Raw genomic sequence first — 21,421 nt, 5'->3', positions numbered from 1 at the left:
ATTCTAAAATTCCATGGCATTCCAGGTTCTCCATTACCTGTACGAACCCCCGACTGTCTACAATGGCCAGGATTTTAAAACCCTGACCACGAGCGCGCCCACTAAATGTAAAATCTTATGCGTACAAATTTGCAGATACCATGTTAGATTTTTGACTTTTTTAACAGCAAAAGAGAACGAACTCAGAAATTTGATCTTCTCCTCTATCAATTTCTTTCCATTGTATGCCATTATCCCAGTAAACAGTCTGCTGAGTAAACTGTTTCATGCAAAATTTACACGTCGCGTTGGGAAAAATTATCTTTCTCTTCTTCAAAAGACTATTTTATGTTATCAGAAGCATATCACCTACACTAGGTGATATGCTTCTGTTATGTATAATATCGCGAGCAAAGCTCGCGGTGGATAACGGGAATGAAATTTTCTCTTCCCGCCATTCCCAGCGCAACCTTATGTCACCCCTTGTTCGGGAGGAATTTTTTTGCAAAACTTTTCTCTTGTGACAAGAGAGAAATATTAAAGAAACAACCAGATGGCTTTTTTAAAACGACAAAAGCTGGGGACCAGGCAGACAAAAGCTGGTATATCTGGACAGATTGATTCAAGTCTTTTACTGTCCCATTATTCCCATGTACCTTAATTACCACTTTTCTTTTCCTAAAATTTTATATATTTATTACGTATAGCTGTAACAAGTTTTAAAATTATGTAAGATTTTTATGGGTTGTAAATATTGTAATATGATTATTATTTTATATTGTAACAATGTGTAATACAGTCGTTATACTATGAAAAAAATTTTTTATTTATAAACAATTTGATAAACAAAAATAAGCCATTACAACAAAACTTATACAACTTCTCAGTACATTTTATTGTATATATATTAATTTTTTGTATCCACAAGCCTTGAGAGCACAGCAAAAAACAGAGACAAGCCTACAGGGAGCTGCGTTTCTGATGAAATCAAAAAATAACTACTCAAGCTAATCTCAATTATTTTGCATCTACAAAATACTTATATTAAAAAGTTAACTCTGAAGTAAGAATTTTCGAAACTAGAAATCTCTACTGAATACATAATGCGGAACAATATGCTCCAAATGTGTTTGCTAATTCTTTGGTGATTAGATGCAAGATAAATAAATATAATTCCAATAGTAATGATTGTTTCTATTCTACAGTACAATGTCTTTAGACCGATGACACAATTGATCAGTCCTAGATTGACTGTTTCACCAGCTATAAAAATATGTACATTACTAATCGGGTGTAACTGACAAATGTAAGTTTTTAAGTGAACTCATTTCCCATTCATATGATCAACAGGTTAAAAAAGATGAGCTACAAATCAAATAGTACTTGATAAGGATAAAATGTACACAGTAAATAGAGATAATTAAATTATTTATACAAGATTTTTCAACAATTTTGTACAAGTAAAAGTGCATGTTTATCTCAAGGAAATACAAAGTTAATAAAAGTCATTTCATAACGTTCATATAATTGTTGTGTTGTCTATGAATATTCAGATCAAGACAGACGTATATACTACAACTGTGATTGGTATATTGGGCATCCATTCCAAATGCATGCATGTCATTAGTAAATTAACCCCTTCAGGCAGCTGGTATATTGGAGGATAATGCCTAAGACTGAAAGATTGTCAAGAAAATGAGCAGTTGGCTGAGAAGCAAAGCTTCGAGGGCAACTGTGAAATTTTGAGGACAATCTTTCAGCCAAGGGTATTATCCTCCAATATACCAGCAAGGCAGAAATTGGGGTTGATTTATTTTATAACCCTCCGATCAATTTCTACATGCTTTATCATCAGTAAATTTATAGGGAAAAACCTACGTAATAAACCCAGCATAATTGTGGTTGAAACAAATGTAAGTTGATTGGTTTACATAATTTTTAACTCTGTGATTTCATTAAAAATTAGAATTGAATAAGGTGACTTCATTCATTTGTTTAGTGCTTGCCTACAAAATCAGGCAACGGATATCAAATCGGACCGGGGTATGTTCGCTGATACCTGTCGTTCGATTTTGTACCACGTGATGCGTTTTGTCCAATGAGCGCGCGCAAAAATTAATGGGTGGGTTATAATTGCTGATATACTATAAGAATTATAACAGAGTTACAGAAGGCTTTTTCATAATCCAGTTCTGGCTTCCTCCCTCTCACAACACACTAGTATTCTCCAATTGTAGAGATTATGAAATAAAACTACAGATTTCCTAGCCGGTTTTGTCTAGTTTTTTCCCTCCCTCATCCTTTCTAGAAGAAACGAAGGAGAGCACCAACTCAGCCCTATTAACGTGTGGTGTAAATCAGAATACACCGGTACATGGATTTTTCTGTCATATTCTCCTATTTAGTTAATAAGGAATTATAATTTAAACTTTATAGCATTGAACCAGTGCATGTTACACAAAGGTTCCCATTACCCTACATGTACATGTACATTGGTGTCAATACAAGGGCAAACAGATAATTAATTTTGTAATGTCCCGTTGAGTATCACCTACTGTCATATGGCTACAGAGGTATAGAGTGTCGTGCACAGTCACGTGGCTACTTGTAACTGTGACTGCACCAAATAGGGGTTATCGTGTAGCGTATCATATTATGCACAGTCACATGACAACAAGGTAATTAAATTGTCACGTATTGCAGACAGTCACATGGCAGGGGTTCATGGTAAAATTGAAGAGTGTCACACAGTCACATGGCTATAAGAGTAATAATTACTATTGTATCAAGCATTGCCTGCAGTCATGTGACAGGGGTTAATATGTCAGTTTAGCACAAATGGACACAAGGGTGGCTTCAAAGTATTAAAAGTTTGAAAACATGAATTTGAGGTAAAAATCATAAAAAAGGTTAATCACATAACGAAAAATAACTTCTGATTCCATTACTTTTGTTCTAACAAAACTCCAAAAAGGATGTATATCTGTTTTTGATTCACATAAAAAGTGTAAAAGAACATATAAAACAATGTGTTTTCTTCAAAAAATATGTAAAATTAATGTAAACAAAAACAAGAGAATATACCAAGGACCTAACATTTTGGGAACATAAACAAGTGCAGAGGTGGAGAGGTGTTTTTAGAACAGTGAAGTACTGTACCTATTCAATTTCAGATATTTCACTATGTACATGAGGTCTTGGAAACTTCAATGTAACGGCTGCTTAAAAACTTAATGCCCTGTATACAATATTAAGCGTTTCAGCTGCTGTTCAATAGAGTCTATTACACAAAGGTCTATTGGCCATGTTATTTTGTCGTGTTGTTAAGCCTGTATACTAAATGCAGTGGTTGATGAGGAAGGTTTTAAGAACCCTGCAGTGTTAATCTTATCCTACAGTAATGTTTTGTTGACAGTGACATATTATAAATTTATAACTCTTTGATGTAACAATACTGTAGGTCCTACATGTTTTTGATATTTTTTTTAAAATTTGTTTCACAAGCCTGTTGAAAACCAAAATGACCATTGGTTCTAACTCCAGTAACAACAGTACGTATGACATTACAAAAGATCAGGTGCAACATCACTAGTTTGAACAGCTGTTGGGGTATGATCCGGATTGTATATCTAACAGTAACTTGAACATAAGATGACACTGAGTGAAGTTTCACATGCTACACAATTGGTGAATCATGTTATAACATTAGCTAACGTGAACACATGCATGAATAACATTTTGTTAGGGACAAAATCTGAAGGGATATTACGTTTCAGCACTTGTATGCATAACAAAATGCACCATAAAGCTTCTACTTAACAATCTTTGCCTCACCAACACTCACAGGGGGCCTGGCACTACTGGAGCATGTACACATAGGGTTCAGAAGCTTGGGATCCACAAGGACCTCGCCATGAGGTCCCCTGAAAATGGTGCCACAGCAGATTTCTTCACGCCGCCACAAAGACAGGTCAATAAACGGCAGCTTATTATTTGCAGAGGAAGTGAGGGATGGAAATAGAAATGAAGTCTGTGAAGCTGTAGATACATGACGAACAGCCGGCTGTGTACATGTAGTTATCGAGCCTGATGAGAACTCATCAGATGCATCACTAGGGCTAGGACTTGGTGAACCACACATCAAGGTTGGTGACAGGTCACCACTGTCTGTTTCAATTTCATCATCCTCTGTAAATTTCAATGCAGGAAACAGACATTAAACTTAATTATTTTGAACAGCAACAAACACACATTTAAGACAGACAACAACAGCTACTGTATTAGTTTGCAGAAATCTTTGGTAAATAAGAATGAAGCCACATTGAAAATCCTCAGGGCTCAAAATAATGGCTGGTCAACGGACAATGTCCGGTCAAGATGACAATAATTTTTTTGTCCGGACAAAGTTTGAGTTTGCCGGTCATCTTGACCAGTCACGTACATGCCCTTTTAAAATGATAACTGATGACCAGAAAAATATATAACTTTTTTGATACCAATTATTTATCTTCACAAGCATCAACTTAAATTCTAAATTATATGACTTTTTTATTGACGTATCACTATCACATCTTACAAGGGCATTAAGAAGCGATCTATTCATAAAAATTGCAGGCAAAACAGCGAAGAAATTCACCTTATTCATAAATGGCGGAACGCGCGGAAGAGTTTGGGTCGAGTACATGAAAGCGAGGCTAGTGAGGCATCGGCTTCGAACCAAAACAAAGAAAAGTATGGCGAATTGAAGTAGTATTTGATAATTCTTGAAATATCTTGTCGGTTAGAAAGCGATTCTTGGGTTTTGATGACCGCCATTGGAATCCCTGGTTTGACAACTGCACAAACGGTCGTATGGATGCGAAGTCAACACAAATCATGAAAAAATTTTGTCACAAAACCGCATCGATCTTCTTAATCTCTTTACTACCTTGTGTACAGTTGTTATCCGTATTACTATAGTATCGTTTTAATGGAAGACTTTGAAAGCTTGCAAATATAGATATTATAGAGACTATAGCGATTTTGCACGTCTCTGGATATGGAAAGTAAAAAAAAACGCCAACATTGTGTGACTAGCGACTATGCAAACAGGTTAAAAATATTTCAGTTCAGTCTATCGTTTCACAAAACTTTCACCCACTAACCTCGGCATTCGAACCCGAGCATTCTAATGTATACACAATTTAAGAATCACAAATGGATCAGTATATATGGACAAAAAAATCAGCAAGACGATTTGGCATCAAAGAAGTGCTTAAATTCTGAATTCAGCAAATGTATCGGAATATTTAAAATTGCAAGAATCTTACCGCTGTAAAATTTATTTCAATTTGAAAAGTTTAAAATTTGAAAGCTCGCTCTTTATGCCCTATTTCTACTTTCCTTGGCTTTACTTATTCTTAAATTTAAAGATTTGTTACAATTAACGTCTATAAAGAATGATCAACCGTTGTGAACAACATTTTAGCTTTTAATGTGTTCGAAGGCAAAATACTCAGGAAACCTTGTGTCTTTATAAAATCGCGATTTTTGCTTACCGTATCGAGAGATGTGTTAATTTTTTTAACAAGCTCCATAGTCTCTTTTATATCGTGTTTCTTTCCTCTGCCTTCCTGCAAGCTTCTAGGGTCTTCCATAAAAAGGAAACTTGAAAGTAGTCTGGATTACAATTGTACACGAGCAGGAGGTAAAGAGACTGAGAGGATCGATGCCGTTTTCCAACGAAATTTTTTCCATGATTTTGTTGAATTCAAAACCATACGGCCATATCTGCAGTTGACAAACCAGAGATTCCAATGGCAGTCATCAAAACCCAAGAATCGCTTTCTAACCGACGAGATATTTCAAGAATTATCAAATACTACTTCAATTCGCCATACTTTTCTTTGTTTTGGTTCGAAGCCGATGCCTCACTAGCCTCGCTTTCATGTACTCGACCCAAACTCTTCCGCACGTTCCGCCGTTTATGAATAAGGTGTATAGCGGGGGATTATGCCACGCAAACGAAGACCACCTAACGAAGAGCATTAATGAGCAGTAGTTTAAAAGTGCTATTTTCAATATTTTGACCAGTCAGAAACAGTCAACATGACCGTCAACTGTCCGAAGTTATTTTGAGCCCTGATCCTGTAGATTTTTTAAAGACCTTTAGAAGAGAGATTTATAAGTTGTTTTTTTTTTTTTTTTTTGGGGGGGGGGGGGGGATTGAAACTATAAACCAGCAAGTGAAGTTAAAAATAAGTCAGGGGAGACTGTAAAATGTTTCTTTCCGTATAAAGGGGTAAATGTTGCAGTGGATTACTCCAATGACATCTTTACAGTTTAGCGACTGAAACCATGCAGAATTACTGTGCTGTGTTTATATTTTTTTAGGTCACCATCTTGGGAAGTGGGGAGGGGGGGGGGGCGGGGGGGCTAAATAAAGAGGTTACCCCATAATTAAAAAACTAAAGTTCCACATAAGGGGCTTAAAATTTAGAGAAAGGAGGGAGGGGGGTGGGGGGTTAAGAGAGGAGAAGGTTACTTGAGATCTAACAGTCTACATGTGAGGCATCCCTGAGAAACATCCCTGTCAGTAACAACTGGCAAACAGTATGAACAATGAACAATTCCACAATGGTAATGTGCATAAATACATGCAATTTTAAAATCACAAAAAGAAAATGTGAACAATATATTTAACATAAAAGAAATTTAAAAAAGAAATACCAAATTTGCCATTTCTGAGCTTTCACTTTTAGTTCAATTTTCAAATATAACTTGTAACAACAGCAAGAAGTACATGTATTAAAATAATTACTTGACAAGTGCATCTCGAGGAAAAAAGTGCCCTTCAAACCCCAAGAAACTCTATCTCCTTTCAGTGGCCGTCAGGCTATATAACCAGCTGACAAACGTAGAATTTTTAATCTCGGGTTTTATTTTTTTTTTTCTTTTTTTGACATGTCTGTTTCTTCAAAGAACAGTGTATTTACACACGAGTTGGAGCCACTTTGTTTTAAAACGGTCATGTTTTAATTAATTCACTCATGGGTCGATTTCCTTTATCTCATTTATCAGTCAAAAGGCCTCAAAATTGTATAGCAATGGCCAGTTTTTTTGCTTTCAAAAGAACACACGATGTCATTTGGGTTTTCCTTCGAAACACAAGATGACTGTCATAAAGACAATCTTAGAAAAAAATGCTTTAGAAGTGAAAAGTGTCACCAAGATATGACAAATAATAAGGCCATACAAACCTCGAGTTTCTTCTACACCGTTGCGACCACTTGTTGCTCTTCCGTTCACAGAAGAAGTCAGCCCGTTTCCGTTTTCTACGTTCAAAGTTCTTGAACTCCTTCTTGGCTTCGTAGTTCTTTTCACAGTTGCTTTGCTGTCTACGACCTGTAATGGACAAAAAAATATTGAGCCAAAACTCACATCGGAGCGAATGACAGCGACAGCGCAAAACGCAAAACTCTGGTATCGTGACGAAAACATGACATCCATGCACAATTCTTTGCTTACATGCTTCCAGTTTTTCGCACTGCCAGGCGGTAGTTTCTTCCATCTTTTCACGAGAAGTACGCAAGCATTACAGATCTCTCCTTGCCTCTTTTCATTCAACTGAAAGCAACCGCTAAACAACAACTCGTATTTAGACGAAGACGTGAATCGTGAACTCGAAGACTTCGCGCCGCAGATGCAACAGCCAAGACGCGAGCGGAAAACTCGAGGACGATGTGAGGCGAACATGATGCGAGGAAATGCTGTCTTGTGAATGAAAAGATTTCTGACAGAACAGCGGTGTAGTGCGCAAAGCAAGTACCTGCTTTGTGCAACAGCTGAGAAAGAGAACTACAGAAGAATAGCTTTTTGTGCGGCGGGCGCGAATGACAGACGGAGCATGCTCAGAAGGTCGATTCTTTCGGCACGTTGTCGGCTTCTGGAACACATGGTGTAACTCAAGAAAAGAGAATGTAAACAATGCAAATGTATTCACTTCAACAAAACGGTTTTAAATATTGCCTGAGGAACTTAAAAATCTTGATGCAAGGCTGATGAAGGCTGAGTAAGTAAATGCGCAAATCTTATAGTGAGGTTGTTGGTGGATTGAAAAGCGCTGCCCGTGAATGTTTACCGACATGTACCCATTTGAGAAGAGGGGGTTTCCACAGTCTTTGTCTTGGGCTTTCAGAGATAGGGCCTAGGGAGAGTTCTGACTTCACATGGGTAACGATCACACGAAGAGAGCTTGGCAATGAGTTTCATACGATTTTGAAAGATCACTTATATCGCCCCTTAAATTTTAAACTCTATAAACTCAGAAGCTACAAACTAATTACGGACTGTCGTAAAATTTAAAAAAGAAAAAAAAAGTGGGAAACTCGACGACCACGCCAGGACCGGGCTGTTAACAAGGCCAAAAAAAGAAAAGAAAAATAAAAACTGTGACATAACACATCAAAGAGAGCACAAGATGAAATAGAAATTGTTATTTTTGTTGGACACAAGGAATGGCTTGCCTAATCCCGCCTACGCGTACCCTGAGTCTCCTCGTGGAAATTGGAAGCTGGTGTTCTCGCCCCATCACGAATTCGCAACTAACGAGTTCGCACCCACCCGATACGAGTTTGTTCCAAGATTACGAGTTCGCAACCAAAATCTCCGTAATTCTTAAAATCCAAACTGCGAAGGAACGCATGCATTTGTTCTCTTGGAGTTTTGCAGAGGAAAATTTTTCATCCCCCCCCCCCCCTCCAAGAAAATAATGGTCCGTCCCTTAGGCAAGGCACTTAACCATCACATGCACACTGACAGCACTGCATGCCACTTTCCGCACAAAGGAAGAGGATCTCAACAGAATCAGGGCTTCTATCCATTAGAGCCTGTGACAGCACTCACAGTCGTTTCGTGACCATGAAGTAACCTTGACAGCCTGCGCGTACAGCCGCCTCTAATTGCTCGGCCCAGTTTGGCACAGAAGCTTGAGTTAACACAGGCCTGATCAAATGATTCGTGCTTGATCATGAGTACAACGAGACTTTTGTCTTTGTACTCACTAGTTAGCTACAGGCAGCGCTCTTTGCGGCTTCCAAGCTAAATAATAATTCCTCTAAAATTCAGCACTGAGCCTGTCTTGAACAAACTTGCGTGTGGAAACAGTACCGCCTTTTCGAAACCAGACTTTATCCTAGCCCCCTAACGTACCCTCGTGTCCTTTTGTGACAATCCGTTTGACAATAAGAGGTATCTAAGAATGAAATGTTACGCTCTGTTTAAAGAACGTCTCATTTCTAAGCAGAGGCCAAGCCGGGACTGAACATTCTATTTATTTGGTGATTTGTACCTATAAATGTTACGTGACTTTACATGGTATAGCTAGAAAAGACACGCGATTCGTGAATTCTGCTGTTTCAAGAATACGTGACGCGTGAATTTGGCTAATATTTGTGCGTGAAACGGGATCACGACCCCAGCCCCCACCCCTGAAAATCCCATAAGCCTTTTAATGCTAGAACGCTGACAGAGTTTGAGATTGACCAACATTTCCTGCCTGATGAACGTCATTGTTCAGTCCACTTCTTTTGCAATGAGTTCTAAATGCGCGTTTAATAAAAAAAAATAGTGATTATAAAATGTAGCAGTTTGCTGTGGGTAAACGTACAGTCCAAAATGTTGCAAGCATAAATAGACCGGCAGCCTCGCACTGGACATGTTCGTGTAACTTGGTACCGTGAATAATGCTCTTCGATGGGTTTCCTGGTCACGTCCGCATTGATTTTACTGAAAGAAATAACATCAGCCCTATTTTTACGCATCACGGTCTAATTTTTGCTCTATTTTCACGCGTCACGGTTACTGAATTTTTGCCCTTTTCACGAGTCACGCATTAACCCTTTTATGAGTCTACCTAGGACATCGTGAGGACCCAGGGTGGGGTAATTCCTATAGTGGACTATACGGGGAGGTTCTGCCCGTAAGGGGTGCCGTTACCTGGCTGGAGGTGTATAAAAGAGTAGGGATTTCAAATATCTCGAACAGACCCAACGAACGATTGATTCATCTTAGTATTCCAAGGGGTAGTTCAAGTCAAACGTTTGGAAAATAGAATGCATTATCCTCACTGTAAGAGTGAAAGGGGTGCCATTTTCTATCGAAGGTATGTGGAAGGGTTGTAAACAAAAGGGTAAGGGTTTGGACCTCGGGGCGGAGCCTCCCGTAAAAAATATTTTCGCCTACTCTCCCCCCTCCCTCACAATCTTTCGTGTAGACCATACTTTGTTGTATTAATCCGAAGCCGAGGACAGCTTTAAGTTAACTTCTGACTGGCTTAAATCTGCACGAAAGAATGTGAATAAATTAAAAGTGTTTACAGTTTTTGGGCTCCTTGCTGTAGCCCTTGCTGTAAGGAAACTTGTGTTGTATATTACTTCCACCTAAAACATACGCCTTCTATCGGAATGGGAGACAGAAAGGTATACTAAGAGCATCTTACCAGGATAACGGGAAAAGGAAGTAAACACGTTGATCGTGGTAGGTGGGAACCAGTACTAACAATGACTCAGGGAAAGATTTCGGGGCATCAACATCGAGCTTTATGTAACAACAATCAAATCGCTGCGATCAACAGGGGAACAAGTGAACGTACAAGACCATCTAAATTCCACAAATCATTCATAAAATGTGATGTAATACCTATATTACGACATACTTGACAATGACTATTACTTGCATATTACTATTAGGTAAAAATAAAGAACTTCCACTTAAACTGTGTCATATATACACGTATATATGGCGAGTAGAATTGTCTATTATTCATGATAGCATTTCCAAAAATAACGAAATTAATTTACTAATTCTATGCAAACTTACGACTCTCTTTCGGTCAGGAACATAAATGGAGTATATGTAAAATATGAATTTTGTTAACTGATGCAATCAATAGAGAACTAGCCTTGCCTAGATTTAAATCATACCAAAGCTTCAAAAAATATAACTATTTGTTTCCTGAAGAACAAAAAAAAAACTGTTCTTAATAATTCCTTTAATGTTACAATATAACTTTTCCTCAGTTAAACAAACTTCAACTTTTTGTGACCAGCACTCGAAAACGCTAAAGAAAAACTGATATTTTGTTTTCGGAGTAAGATAACATATGATGCTTTCATTGGCTGACAGGGACAGCTGGTGTCATGGAAAACCCTTAAGTTGCTATTTTGTACCGGCTACTTTATTTTGCGATCTCGTACGTCCCAAGATGAACCGTCCATTTTATTTCTTCGATTTCAGAGATTAACTTGATAATCTCAACTGGTCTTCAACATAGGCAGTGTTAATTAGATGTTTTTCATGAAATTGCTACATTCACTAGCCAGTAATCACAGTTATCCTAAGTAAGTAAGTTTGTTACAATAAGAAAAAAAACATCAGATCAAAGTTTAGCCAAGCAAGATATTTGGACAAATACCGAAAGAGTATCGGGGGGGGGGGGGGGGGGGGCGCGCGGGCCCATACTCCGTAGTCTACCGAAAGAGTATAAAGGAGCATTTTTGTTCCACTCATGCACACCTGCAAAAACGGAGTTTTCATACTTGGCAACTTATTATCTGCATAACAAAACCAATGCATGTCATGTACTAGGGCCCTGTTTCCCAGTTAGGGAAAAGTTAATAATGATGAGGACATGTACTAAATAAGAAATCTTTACAAAATAGCTTAATTGCAAAATAAATCCTCATAAGAGGGCCACCATCGACCATCATTTAGCACTTAAGCAAGATCCCAAGACACTGAGCATACTTTGTAGAACAGTGGACAACACATGAGGAAGGGAGGGTGGCCAAAAGGTTGAAAGTTAAAGTGGACTGCAATCTGGGCAAACTTGAAAATAACTGGCAGGAACTTCTATGACAATATATTTTTTTAAAGTGTTGCAATTAATCGAAGGAATCTTTAATGCAATTATAATTATTAGATTTAAGCAAAATGCTCACTGCTCTGTTTAGTCAACACGTATTGTTCAGTGAGAACCACTACAACATTATATATTTAGGAAAAAAGTATAAAAGAAAATATTGCTATCCTGTGATAAATATTTGTAACTGCTGACTATTTAAAAAGCTGTTGATGATGGATTTTTTTAAACAATGACATTATATCTTATTACTACTACTTGGAATAATTGTAACTACAGAATTCAGGGCCACATTAGGAGGCGTGGTACATTCCTTGGAGGTGAGGGGGGGGGGGGGGTCACTGTGGATGAATTTCCAAATTGAAAACATTTTTCTGAATTTAACAACAAAACTGTGAAATCTTGGTTGTGTGGCTTGCTTGCAGATCAATCAGTAATTTTCATAAATTCATTCACAAAGGATGAATTCTGTGGCATGCTTTGTACAATGCAGAAGCTGATATTTCTCTTGACTTCAAACAATATGTTTTTTTAAAAAATCGTTAGCTACAGATGTGGCCCTGCATTCCTTAGTTTAGACTAACGCCACATGCATATTTTGTACAAAAATAACTTGTATCATAGTTTTTCTTTCACTGGTGCTTGTCTGTTTCTGAGCATGCAAGCAGCAATAAGGTTTGAAATTTGACAACTATTCAATCATTTCATGCTCTAACATAAACATTTCAACAAATATAAAGTCCTAATTGAACAAAACTAGCAAACTGTGTCACAAAATTAAGCATCTCTTCTTGCCGGGCTTTTTCTTTTCTTGGATCTCCTGCTGAGCGTAAAATTTTCTGAAAGAGAGTACACAAAGCTGTTTGTGATCTGTTTTGTCAAAATGCAGATTCCCTAAGGCTAATTCGCAGACAGTCTGAGGGGGCTTGCTTTCATTCTCTCCTCCTTGCTTTCATATGGAGGGGGGAGGGGGGGGACTCCTGTTTAAAAAAGAGACGGGGATGCTTATTGGAAATTTTGAATTCAACCCCTAAAAGTACACCAATCTGGGCATGGTTCCAGCTTTCTTTGACTTTCTTCTCCTACGATTGCTCCTAAAAACAAATGCGTGGGAGGCTACAACACTATATGATGGCATTCAATATTTCTTCACATGCAACCCTAAATTAGACATTGACATTTCAAAATATTGGCTTTCTTTTCCCCTCCTTTTTTCCTCCCTTAGGGAGACTACAAGCATTTCTGCCCCCCACCCTCCTAATGGGTGAGGGGGGGGGGTGCAAGCATCCTCCAAGTGGACCATCTGAGTTCAAGCAGGCTACACATTCCCTAGGTTTTTGTGTATTTCCTATAGTTATGACCGAGTTACGACAAATGGCTGGGTTGATTACAAATAGAGCTCTGTAAATACCACAATACAAAAATTCAGACAATGAATGAAATGTTGTAAAAGTACCTGATAGCTCTTACAAGGTCGTGGAATGCAGCATCAACATTTGTTCTTTGTTTAGCACTGGTTTCAATGTACTCAATCTGTACAAAGTGTGATACAATGTTAATCAGTTACTTGTTAAGTGATACCTTCTCTTTGGGTTAAAGGGTCTATGTCACAGACAGCATTTTTTTCAAGCTTGTTGATTATAATCAAGCTATCTCTTTCCCACTCCTAACCATCAAAGTGAAAACTACTGTTTGGAGGTTTCGTTAAATTTGAAAATAGTTTTGCATATGCATTTTAAAATGGCTTAAAATACAGTGACATAATACAGCTCCTTTAACATTATATTTTATTGTTTGTTCTTTGGAGCACAACGCAAACACAGTAGCTGAGTTTCAGCTCCCAATACACAAGTTTTCACTAAAGGTTGAAAGTACAATTGAACCAAATGTTAAACTTCTGAGCTTTGATAGGTCCACTGCATTGGCTGATTCTAGATTCCATTCCCCTTTTGCCTTCAGAAATTCTTAAATGCATTATCCCCCCCCCCCCCTTACCCTCAGAATTCCATAATCATTTATCTCCCCTCCCATTTGGAGTTTCTGTTTTTTTCATCTTCTGTGTCCTTTGTAATTAAGTAGCCAAAGTGGTTACTTTGGTTTTACAACACTCAATCGGAAATCACTTTATAATTTCAGACTGTGATTACTTGCCTTGAGGTCATTTGCCAATTCTTGACCTTCCGATGTTGACACCTGAACAAAGTAGAAACACAAATAAACTATTTACAAAACAAAGAAAGCAAGCATCACAGGAAAAAAAATAATAACAGCAGAACAAACACACCATATGATTTTACCTAATAGAACTTTTAATTTTGAAGGTACATGTAACTTACTGATCTTTCTGGTTCTAAATCAGACTTGTTTCCAACCAAAATCATCGGGAACTCTGACCTGCAGATGTATCATTTTAAAAGAAAAAGAAAAGAAAATATGCAGTTACACTGTACACCAGAGGACTATCGCACATCGCGTCTTGAATTTTAGATCATTACAGAAATGTCTTCTACCAATAATTAAAGTGTGACATAGCGTTTGTAATTCTGTAAAATAGCAAGAACTGCATGGAAGGTATGTTAAGTCCACATGGATCATTTGTATTCAGCTAATTCAAGAAAGGTTGTGGAAAAAAATCACAAGAGTGCAAGCGACAAGACCGAAAGACTTGAATTTTGCATATTGGCCCTGAGGAAATGTACGAGTTTGTATTTTTGCACGTGAAGATTTTGTTTTTCCTATCAGGCGGCCTTTCTCTGTAGCTTTACTTTTACTGACGCACTCCTGAGTTTTTGAAAATTATTCTAAAATTCATTCTTAATGAAAACGTGCAAATTTGCGTTTGACATGTCGCCATCTTATTAGTGTTCATCACATGCAGAAGCTTTCTACTTCTACCCATACTACCTTTTGGCCTTACATGTCGCATGCACTTTTGTGCTTTTTTCCATCATCCTTTTTGAATTAGCTGTATATATGTTGAATTTGCACGTAATCCCAGCCTGACCAATCGATGGAAATCGATGATCGGAAATCACTCAATCAATCGATATCAATCGATGATGGTTAGTTAATTGATATCAATTGGCATTGGCCAATCGATGACCAATCGATAGTCACAAATAAAATTTCCTTAATTACACCGATTGTCATTGATTGCTATCAATTTTCATAGATTGCTATCGATTGTTATCGATATCTTGCAGCGTACTTGGGCATTCCCAGGACAATTCTCCAGGATATCCGGAAATAGATTTTTGCAATCCTAAAACAACTGATCGTCAGCTGACGCGGATTCCATTTGTGACTACGTATTGCGAAGCTACCATCAACAGCAACAACAAGTGATTATACTGTGCCAGTGGCAGTGCCGTAGCAAGGTAAAAAAGTGGGGGGGCCCGCGCCGGGCGCGGCCGCTGGGGGGTTTGGGGGCGCTCCCCCCTTGTCTGGGCTTGGTGCTTTCCGCGTTCTCGGCTTTTGTGATTCGCACGCTTGCATTGGACTCGACATTCACTTTCTTTTCACGATTTCTTTTTGCGTTCCATCTTCCTTACAAAGTCAAAGATGTTCACTCTCGGGAGATAATTATTTTCAACATTTACACTTTACTTTTTGGAAAAACTGGGGGCACGGGCCCCCCCCCTCCCCTTCTACGGCACTGCTATTTGCTCCTTCAGTTGGTTTTCCTTTTAGAGATTATAGGAATCTACCTAGACCGAGCCACTTATCTCTAAGCTATTTTCCTGTTGCTGTTTATTCAAGTTTTTATTTCTTTGGCTTGTTTAGCTTACGTCATATTGTACCTGCACATAACAGAACGTTTGCTGTTGTATTTCTCAAGTAATCTATGGGTCATCTATACCCTAGTGTAAACCTTGCCCCATTTTCTTAATAATGTTGTTTTTGATTCATAGCAGATATAACAGTGTATCACGAAAATGAATAAATGAGGCATTGATCGCTTTTAAAAGCCACTGAGTTGATGTAATAATACCCCTATTGAATCAAACCAAATAAAAAACGGTCGATGAAAATCGATGGTATTCGATGATAATTGATGAAAATCGATGAAATTAAAAGTCACAAAATTTTCTGTCATCGATTGGTCATTGATTTCCAATATCAATCGATTCATTGGCATCGATTATTATCGACTGGTATCAATTATCATCGATTATCAGTTCCATCGATTGATCAGGCCGGGACGTAATGCATGCAGTGTAGCAAATTTAAAGTAGGAACCAAAGTAATGCAATATGTTTGTATTAAATACAAATTTTAAAATAGACAGTTCAAGTGTGTTACAAAGGTCATGCATTTAATCTATGTAAACCCACCTGTCTTTTACACGAAGTATCTGTGGATGAAATGTGCGCCTTACTTCTTCAAAGCTGCAAGGAAAGAATTGCACAGGTAAACAAAACTGTCCTTATAACAGGTCATTCACTTGAAACTACATGAAGTAGGTAAAACAGGAAAATGTCATGTATATCACATATAAAGTGCAGTCAATATCAAGTGAACAAGAAATGGCTACTGTCAGTGACAGATAAAAAAATATCTTCAGATGTCAATGGTCTTTAAATACAACTTAAATGTGAATTGCACAGCAAAATGGCAAAGAAGACAAAGAAGCAAATAAGACAAGATTCAATGTTTACAAACCTTGAACGATCTACGACAGAAAAAACTAATAAAAATCCTTCACCATTTCTCATATATTGTTCTCTCATTGCACTGAATTCCTAAAATAAAAAAAAAAAAAAAAAAAAAGGAAAAACCACTTATTAACCTTGTGTTACACACACCAAAATTACCTTATTATCAGCTTTGTAAACAGCTAGATTATTTAATATATTATTAACAAATAATATGCATTAGTTTTAATAAGTTGTTATTATTTTGATCAAGTTACAGTCAAACCTCCCCTTATGAACTCCACCATAATACAGCAGGGTTGGAAACTAAAATTTCAGGAGCACTCGCCATCTGGGCGAGTGACCTTCGAATTGCACTCGTTCAAATCAGTTTTCACTCGCCCAGTCTCCTTTAGTAAAAAAGAAATTGACCCCCTCCCCCAACAAATTATAAAATGTACAACTTTAAATTTTGTAACCGTGTTTGATACTCACTGTGCCACCATGGTGGTTGACCACGATACAGACTGCAATCTATTTCTTAAATGAAAAATCTCCTAAAATATATATAGACCTTAATTCCAAATTAAAAACACGAACACACTTACTTCAAATGCGTTTTTATTGATACGTATTCCCAAATCCTGTAGTTTGCAAGCAAAGCGTCAAAATTTTACAGTAAAAGTGGCGGGAAATGGCCGTCTTAGCTAGCTTGCAGCGTTTCTCAGCTCGCTGGACAAGTCAACGGTATTTATGACCAGAGGTATTACTTTGTACAAATACGTCCATCATGTAACAATCACCAAGCGGAAGCCATTTTTATCTCTTACGAACACGAACCAGCTTTGTTGTCTTTGTTGGAGATTCCAAAATGTTGGAAAGCTATCGGCTTGTGGACAGTGTAGATTATTTTGAAGTGAAAGTAGCAGTTACGCTTCTTTTGAATAATATATTCTGGATATGAAAATAGTACTCGCCAAACCGGGCGAGTGATCTGTGATTTGTACTCGCCTGACCGTTTTCATACTCGCCTGGGCGAGTGGGCGGCGCTAATTTCCAACCCTGATACAGACACCTCTATTTTACTAACAGTTCACTTGGTCAGAAAGAGTCAAAAATTCTTTTGACCTCTACGCAGTCTGTAATGCAGACACCTCCATAACATTGCTGTCCCTTGTCCCTTTGGTGTCCATATTAAAGAAGTTTAGAGGAAATCCGCCAGGACTTCGAGTAGTTATTGGACAAAATTATGTACCAGAACTATTTACACCTGATTGCAAACTTTTTTTTGTTATTGCTTCAAATATCTTATCAAAAGAAATGTTTTCTAACAACACCAAACATCGAAAACAAATTTCGAAGTTCCACTAAATTCCCACTGAATCGCTTAAAGACGAATTTACAAAATGGCTACACGTGAGATTTTGCCTACAGCTTCAGAACTTTGAAATTCATTTTCTCAGACTCTGATAAGAAATTCTTGTTGGTGTTATCAAGGATAATTACTTACATCTTTACCTTTTACTAAGGGTAGGAAATAACGCAATAGGATTTAAATTATTTTCCTGGTACTTGATTTTTGTCCAACTTTAATAAATATTACTTGACTTCCCAGTGGATTCCGTCTTAAACTGTTAGTAGTTATTAGCATGACCCAGCTGCCGTCTATTTGCAAAATGCCCGATCTGATTGGCTACACAGGTGCCGTCTATTGATCGTTAGTTTTTTTTGCATAATTTTATCAACGAAACATTCAAATAATTAACTCTAGCCATATTTTGTGTTAAATAGATCGGCAGCTGGGTTATGCTAAAACAATTAGACGGCTCGCTCTCGGTTTCTACCAGCTTTTGATAGTTGGCGAGGGGCGATAGAAACCACGAGCTTGCCGTCTAATTGATAATTAGATTGCCATAGGAAAACCAATAGTCTGATCCTCACCTCTTGGCCAGCTGTGTCGAGAACTGTGGAGAGAAAACAAATAGAATTACTTCAGGAGGTTATTTTTTCATGTAGTTCTCGAGGTATTCCCACCCACTCTAAAATGCAATTTAATAAACCAAGGCACAACTGTTACAGCTGAATAAGCAGCACTAATGGCGTCATCGGTGAGCTTGCCCGTTGCTTGTACAATTCACTGACAAAATAACAAGTTTGCTACGAGCACCTGTATAGAGCAAGGCAACAGAACCCCAACCAAGTCTGTATACATGTAAACCTAATTATATTTCCTTTGCATTACTTTATGCTTGCAGTTAAATTAATAAACTTGATAAAAGTTAGATGTACATTGTGTCAGGTGTTACAATGAAGTTATCACCAGTAGCATTGTAATTTGTACTCAAGTGTAATGTAACACCAATTGACTTCTTCAAAGTAACTCCAACTAAACTCAACTGTAACAGGTGTTATGGGATACGGCCCTTAATGACAGCGCTGGTCGAGCCTCACCAATACAAACACCAAAAGGTCAGACTAAAGTGGCTTTTACCCATTATAGAAGTACACCTACCGGTATGTGGAGAGGTTTGACTGTATTTCAAGCAGTAAATAATGGCAACAATGTGACAGAATTTGTCAAACATCTCACATTTTTTTCTGTGTTGTTTGTAACTTTGGGTGAAAATATTTAAAGAATAATAAATACAACAGCTTGAAGGAAGCCATTGTTTCTATCACCCTGAAGTCATATATTTTGCTACAAGGCATGTGTTTGAGAGAACTTGGTCAAGGTGTCGACAATAAAAGTAAATTGTTGGTGTTTAAAAAACCTTGGAAATACTCTAGCTTTGACCAGAATATGTGATATGTTTAGATCGCACATGTATGGGAAAAAAATTATAGATTATAATTACCTAGTATATAACTATCATCTTAAGGTGGCAGTGTAAACCATGACATTCTAAGCAGTTAAATTTTTGCTTTTTAGATCCATAATTTCTTAAATTTATTATAATTTCTTTCATTTAAAATCCAGATTAAGTAAATGAATAGCAGAATATCTTATTAATAAGAATTTTGTAGTGGCTGAAGGTTAAAGTCAGCACAAAAGGACTAGCTGTGGAGAAAAAAAGGAAATGGTCTATATTTATTTAAATTAAAAATAATGATGCTAAAGAAAATCAAAATCTTAAAGTAATTTTTGATTGATGTCGGTAAAAATTACGTCAACTGTGAGTAATGGACAGGAAATATCTCATATAAATATTAAAATAAAACATTCATGCTACATTATATTCAGTCTGAACATTTTAAGCATTTTAAGAAAATATAATTTGCTCAGTCTCCAAAAAAACTATAGTTTACAATATTCTTATTTGAAGGAGGAATAAAAATTGTTTAGGAGATTTAAACTAAGTGAATTGACATTAACAACTTTAATTCTTTTTATCATTGAAAACTAAAAACATTTTTCATCATTACATTCATCTAATTAGTTTCTATATGAAAATGACAAATTTCAATTAGGGAAACAGCTAGCGACTACATATGTAATTATAGTACATATGTTTTTTTTTCAACGAAAATGGAATCTTTGATCGATTGCTACTGGCTGCCTTCTTTATTTTGGGTATAAAGGAATGTTTGATTCTTAATAACGATAACATTCTAATTTTGTTGTGTATCCAAAGATTCACAACAATAAAGAGTGTAAGTCTTTTGTTTCAATGATAACGCTTTAGGTGTGATCACTACTTTCACTACGCTTATAAATAGCTCAACATAATAATTTGCTAATCGTGAGAGCAAATCTTCTTCTTAATTCCGCTTTTAATTTCGCTTTGGAGCACTGTATCCGCTGGAGGATCGTATGTAATATAAAAAAATACATCGAAGAGAATTGATTTTCAGACTATTTATATTAGGAACGTATGTCTAAAGAGCAGAGAACTGTGACATTTTGTGACCAAACAGGTTCAGTCAAAGATTACAGAAATATGCAACCATATGTATAACATGTACAGATTTATCTGCTTTCTTCTGTTCCCTAATTTAGGCAAAACGACGCTTAAGTTTTTGCGGTTAAGGCAAGTCTTCAATAAGTATATAATAAGGCTGTAATTTCCCATTAAAAAGATATTGTTGTGGTCTGTATACACAACAATTCCCGGCAGGAATATTTGTTCCTATTTCCCAAATATGAATGTGTGAACTAGATGCAATTATTTTCATACCCACTAGCCAGAATTTAATATTGTTATTTTTTTGTAACTTTTGTATTACCTCACGTATGTTTAAAAACATTGAAATACAGATCTATCTATAAATAGTGGTTAGCTGTACTCTCCAAAAATGTTGAAAATGAATTGCTGAGATATTCGACTTAGGATATTTCTTCGGTTTTGCTGGGCCGTGTAACGATGAGCTTTGACACTCCCAGATCAACCCAAAAGATCAGGTTATGCCAGTTCGCGGCGTTTACCGTAGCTGATTTAACAGAGATATAACAAAAGCTTTTTACTTACTGTCTAGATGAGCGACTTTTTCATCGATGACACACTGTTTACGGTAGCTGTCTTCGATCGTTGGATCGTAGTCACTGACAAAATGTGATTGAATAAACTGAATTGTGAGCGCAGACTTGCCAACGCCGCCACCACCGACTACAACCAGTTTGTACTGCTTGTCAGCATCTCCAGGTTTAGCCATAGCACAAAATCTACCAAAGCACCCGTTGACAACAGAAAGAAACCTTGTTTTATAAGGCGAATCCTTTCGACGGCGTAAACTTGGATAACTTCAAGGAGTGGAACACAACTTTGGGTGGAGGGGACAATTCTTGGCATATCACTGGTACCCAGTTCCTCCGCGACAAGATGGTTCCGATTCCGGCGAAGTAATTTCTTTTTATGGAAATTTTCTTATGTCCCTTCAGTTCAGTTTTTCTCCCGATCCTTCGTTCTAAAAT

The 21,421-nt window shown here is 37.2% G+C and overlaps 2 protein-coding genes across 2 annotated transcripts; both read right to left on the bottom strand.

Annotated features, from left to right (window-relative positions):
- Positions 1-829: 829 nt before the first annotated feature.
- On the bottom strand, positions 830-7,849 carry LOC144643771 (SIN3-HDAC complex-associated factor-like). The gene is made up of 3 exons (XM_078503116.1): positions 7,486-7,849; positions 7,218-7,362; positions 830-4,167 (listed from the first exon to the last, which is right to left on the bottom strand). Exons 1-3 carry the CDS (start codon positions 7,711-7,713, stop codon positions 3,791-3,793), a joined length of 750 nt encoding a protein of 249 aa, XP_078359242.1. The 5' UTR covers positions 7,714-7,849; the 3' UTR covers positions 830-3,790.
- A 4,565-nt stretch (positions 7,850-12,414) lies between these two features.
- LOC144643770 (ras-like protein RAS2) lies at positions 12,415-21,291 on the bottom strand. The gene is made up of 8 exons (XM_078503115.1): positions 20,979-21,291; positions 18,454-18,476; positions 16,541-16,620; positions 16,213-16,266; positions 14,215-14,272; positions 14,030-14,071; positions 13,335-13,411; positions 12,415-12,717 (listed from the first exon to the last, which is right to left on the bottom strand). The coding sequence occupies exons 1-8, from the start codon at positions 21,160-21,162 to the stop codon at positions 12,648-12,650; spliced, it is 588 nt and encodes a 195-aa protein (XP_078359241.1). The 5' UTR covers positions 21,163-21,291; the 3' UTR covers positions 12,415-12,647.
- Between the last annotated feature and the right edge of the window lie 130 nt (positions 21,292-21,421).

Source organism: Oculina patagonica, chromosome 2 (assembly GCF_052425735.1).
Source record: "Oculina patagonica isolate OP01 chromosome 2, crgOcupat, whole genome shotgun sequence".
NCBI classification, from domain to species: Eukaryota; Metazoa; Cnidaria; class Anthozoa; order Scleractinia; family Oculinidae; genus Oculina; species Oculina patagonica.
Note: the sequence above shows the minus strand (reverse complement) of the source record. Positions and strands in the feature narration are given on the sequence as shown.